The 4,252-nt window shown below is 43.8% G+C and overlaps 1 protein-coding gene across 1 annotated transcript; it reads left to right on the top strand.

The window, feature by feature from the left end:
• Positions 1-431: 431 nt before the first annotated feature.
• LOC142748450 (zona pellucida sperm-binding protein 3-like) lies at positions 432-3,934 on the top strand. The gene is made up of 8 exons (XM_075855547.1): positions 432-887; positions 1,544-1,662; positions 2,073-2,176; positions 2,246-2,423; positions 2,495-2,612; positions 2,864-2,955; positions 3,085-3,218; positions 3,687-3,934. Exons 1-8 carry the CDS (start codon positions 432-434, stop codon positions 3,932-3,934), a joined length of 1,449 nt encoding a protein of 482 aa, XP_075711662.1.
• The last annotated feature ends 318 nt before the right edge of the window (positions 3,935-4,252 follow it).

Genomic DNA, 4,252 nt, shown 5'->3' with positions numbered 1-4,252 from the left:
CAGATACAAGTCGCTGGCAGAAACGCAAAATAAATTGACATGCTGCGGATTTTAAATACGTACCACAGGTCACTTTACGTGCGGGAAAAATTCTGCAACGTGTAGCTGAGATTACTTGAAATCTCATTTATTTTGCTAGTATTGTATTATGCTGCGGACTTACCACAGGAAAATCTGCGCTGAAAATCTGCACGTAATACGCATCATGTGTATTTGGCCTTAAAGTATCGTGAAAAACTCAACTTCACCAACAATGAATGTCTGAAAACCACAACCTCAGCTCTGCTATATCCTAATCAGCTGTGATTGAGAAGGTGTCCAGCTGGGTGTGATCATTATCTGCTCCATGTGAAGGTATAACTATGAGATGGGTGGAGTATAAAGTTCTGCTTCCTCCACTCTCTCCTTGTGTTACTTCTTCTGCAGTCAGGATGGAGCTGTGGGTCAGGTGGAGTTGGCTGTTAGTGGTTCTTCTCTATGGACGAGGCTTTAGCAGTTCCTTGGTTAGACACCAGCGCCAGTCAGACCCTAGGTGGAGGAACTATCAGCCTGGATGGGGATCTTCTCGAGGACTTGGACAACCTGTGTCTGGAGTGGGTTCTCCTAGAGGAAACCCTTGGTCTCCAGTTCAGACTGGATGGGGCTCCAGGTATATTGGAGAGTTTCAACCACGACAGCTTACACAATCTCCAAACTCCCCTATCAGTGTGCAGTGTGGTGAGGACAGGCTGGTGGTGATGGTGACCAGAGACTTCTATGGGAATGGAAAGCTGGTGAAGGCTTCAGACCTGACCCTAGGATCCCAGCCCTGCAGAGCTAGACCTCAGAGCTCAGATACTACTGTGATCTTTGAAAATGGTCTTCAAGAATGTGGGAGCAACTTGGAGGTAAGTGTCTCATCTCCGGAGGTGCCCTTATCCTTGGGTAAGAAATACAAGTGTGGGTTTTTGCCCAAAATAACTAGTTTTCTGACCAGACCGGCTTTAAAAACCTAAATATTTAGGCAGTTGGTTTCCATTTCTGGCTCCCACAGCGTGGTGAATCCATATGGTGGTTATTAATCCATATGGCTGTTTCTGCAGAAGTTTATCCGTATCTACTGGACCTGCACTAGCATTTGAGCTTTATTCACACTTGTCTGACAAATAAATGTAAATCGCTTTGGGTTGTCTCCTACCAAGTAACCCCCAGATTTGTACTTGGTTGGCTGTGAACCCCACATTCCTAATGGTTCATATTTCTTCTATCAATGAGGAAGGGGGGTTTGTACATTAAAAAAAAACACAGATGTCCATTTATTCATTATTTGAAGTGGGCTTTTGGTGGCTTTATATCCAGTGTGTGTATATAACATGCGTGTTTTGTTCTCACCACTCCCCCCCCCCCCCCCCCCTTTGGTCATGGGGAAACAATGTTCTTGGTGGTAGTGCCCAGAATATTTGTTACTGTTCATATTGAACTCCATTTACAGAGGCTTTGCAGTTCTCATTCATAAAACTCACTTGATTACTATAAATGTATTTATATTTTTTTTCTCCCCAAGATGACTCCAGACTGGCTTGTCTACACTATCAACCTGCGCTACAACCCCACGTCCTCCAGCAATGTGCCCATCACCAGGTTCAACTCTGCTTTGGTCCCCATACAATGTTACTACCCAAGGTGAGTCTATAGCAATATGGGCTCCATGTTCTGAAGATCTGGCTATAGACGAGTGGTGACGTTACATTCAGGGTTAGTCTTCTACCTTACCAGAGTAAGTCGATTGTCCATGGAATACTCTAGAATACATTGATTCTAAAGTGTTGGTTAATTTTTTTATTTTTATTTTTTTTTTCTCGATGCCTTATGAAATGTACAGTATCTAGGACATGCTTCGGTAGCAAATGTACTCTTATGGCTGGATATACTGTAGTATTAGTATGCTGGTGGCATTGGGTATACAATGCAGTCAAAGTGGCAATGAGTTTGACCTAAACTAGAAACTGTTTCTAAGACATGTGATGGTGCCTTCTTCTTGAATGTGGCTGACATAGGATTCTGAATCTCTAAGCACTCTTCAACCTTTCTAGACATGGCAATGTGAGCAGCAAAGCGGTCAAGCCGACTTGGGTTCCCTTTAGCACCACGGTGACCACAGAAGAGCGGCTGGTCTTCTCCTTGCAGCTAATGAATGGTAAGAAGCTTTCCAGTAGTGGGACAGAGTCTCTTGTTCTAGGCTAATAACCTTAAATTGCATCCCCAGAGGACTGGAGTGCTCCTAGGTCATCACTGGTCTTCCAGCTTGGTGACATGTTCTACATTGAAGCCTCTTTGGATGTTCAGAACCATGTCCCGATGACCCTGTTTGTTGACAGCTGTGTGGCCACCCTTACTGCAGATGTGACCTCCAATCCTCGTTATGAGATTATTGCTTATAATGGGTGAGTTTCTGCCTTACACGTTGCACTACTTAAACCAAGGGCATCTTTACTGAAGTGAATCTCTCCTATAGGTGCTTGATGGATGGTATGCAAGAAGATTCCTCCTCTGCATTTTTGCAAAGACCCCAAGCCAGCAAGCTCCGCTTCAAGGTTGATGCTTTCAGGTTCACTGACCGTGATCTCTCTACGGTGAGTATTAGTGATTATTAGAGAAATTACGCTTCTAAGACATGTTGTGCAGTGGATTATAACCATGAAGACCCCAACTGAGTAGCTCTTTTAAATGTGAACTTGAAAAGGTAGAGCAGTAATGTTCTCGGACCAACATGAATCGCTTGTGTGGTAATTCCGTTAACTACTATTGCATGGAAGAGAACTAAAAGTTGCGAAAGCCATCGTTGCATGTATCAAGACCTGAACTGTGAATTTTGTTGTCCTAGATCTATATCACGTGTACTCTGAGAGCTGCTGACATCAACCAGACCCCTGATCCAGTGAACAAGGCGTGCTCCTACAACAAGGCTACTAGCAGGTAAGAGCTCCTACAAATGGTTGAGTATTTTGGTTAAAAATGATTCACAATCTTAGATGTGGTCTTGGGCAACAAGTTTATGAAGTATTCAATAGTTGGAACACTTGGTTGGCTTACAATATCTCCTAGTTGGTCACCTGTCGAAGGATCAAGTGGGATCTGCCAGTGCTGCACCACCAGGAACTGTGCTACTGCTTCAGGCCAAAGAATGACATGGGGCTCCTCACTTGGAAGACCCAGGGGACTTGGGAAGAGAGATGTTGGTGAGTTCTAGATGTTTTCTAGCTTGTGTGACTGAAATTCCCTCTTGAATAAACTGAAGATGTGCTCTCGACAGACTCATGTTTGCTGTAGACTGTGTCGCACACTTTAACTTGGTGCATAATGGGTTGCCGAAACTTTATATTCTGTTTTGTATCAATTTATGAGCCTGAATCCATTCTACTGCTTGCCTCTTTCTTACTAAATAAAACTCCTGCCATAGAAACCTGAGACTGCAGCTTGTGTTTCCAGCAAGTAGACTTCTAAATTGTAACTGTAGATGAGGGGTGGGGACACTTAAAAGAAAGCTGGGTTCCTCAAAGTTGGGACTGTCTCCTGTTTTTATAAGACCTTGAGTACCAATTATTTGGACAAAGTCCTACTCTAGAAGACTTGCTGTTTACTTTGATCTCAGAGTGTCCGATGTTCCTCATGTCTGCAGTTCATTAATAAGAACTTTCTTCCACCAGGTTCTCCAGTAGAGACACATGTCCTGGCCACACTGGGTCCTCTTCTAGTGACTGGAGACAAGCCTAACCAGAGCTCCGGAGCAGCACACACTGAAGCTTCCAGAATGACTGCAGGACGTGACCGTCTACAGCTGTGGGTGATGGTGGCCATCGGGTCTGTCAGTTCAGTAGTTGCTGTGATTGCTCTTACTATGGTTGGAAGATGTCTTCTGAACAGATTCTTCAATAGTCAAGAAATAAAACTATAACAAAATAAAAAAAACTTGGTGTCTATCTTGGGTCTTGTGACTATCTAAAGAGGAACACTGACTGGGTTTCCATTAGTCTGGAAGCGTCCTACATCCATTACAATTGACCACATCGGGTCCCTTTTATATACATGAGTATTTAAGAGTCACATGTACTTCATATGGCAGAGCCTCCTCAGCAGTTTTATGGAGCTACTAGATGGTCTAGTATGAGTGTTACATCCCAGACACTATGGATTTAAATTCGGCAGTCTTTCTGAAATAGTGAAAGCTACGGGTTGGCTGCCGCCCTGAACTCTAACATGCCCAACCTACGTA

Source organism: Rhinoderma darwinii, chromosome 3 (assembly GCF_050947455.1).
Source record: "Rhinoderma darwinii isolate aRhiDar2 chromosome 3, aRhiDar2.hap1, whole genome shotgun sequence".
NCBI lineage: Eukaryota > Metazoa > Chordata > Amphibia > Anura > Rhinodermatidae > Rhinoderma > Rhinoderma darwinii.
Note: the sequence above shows the minus strand (reverse complement) of the source record. Positions and strands in the feature narration are given on the sequence as shown.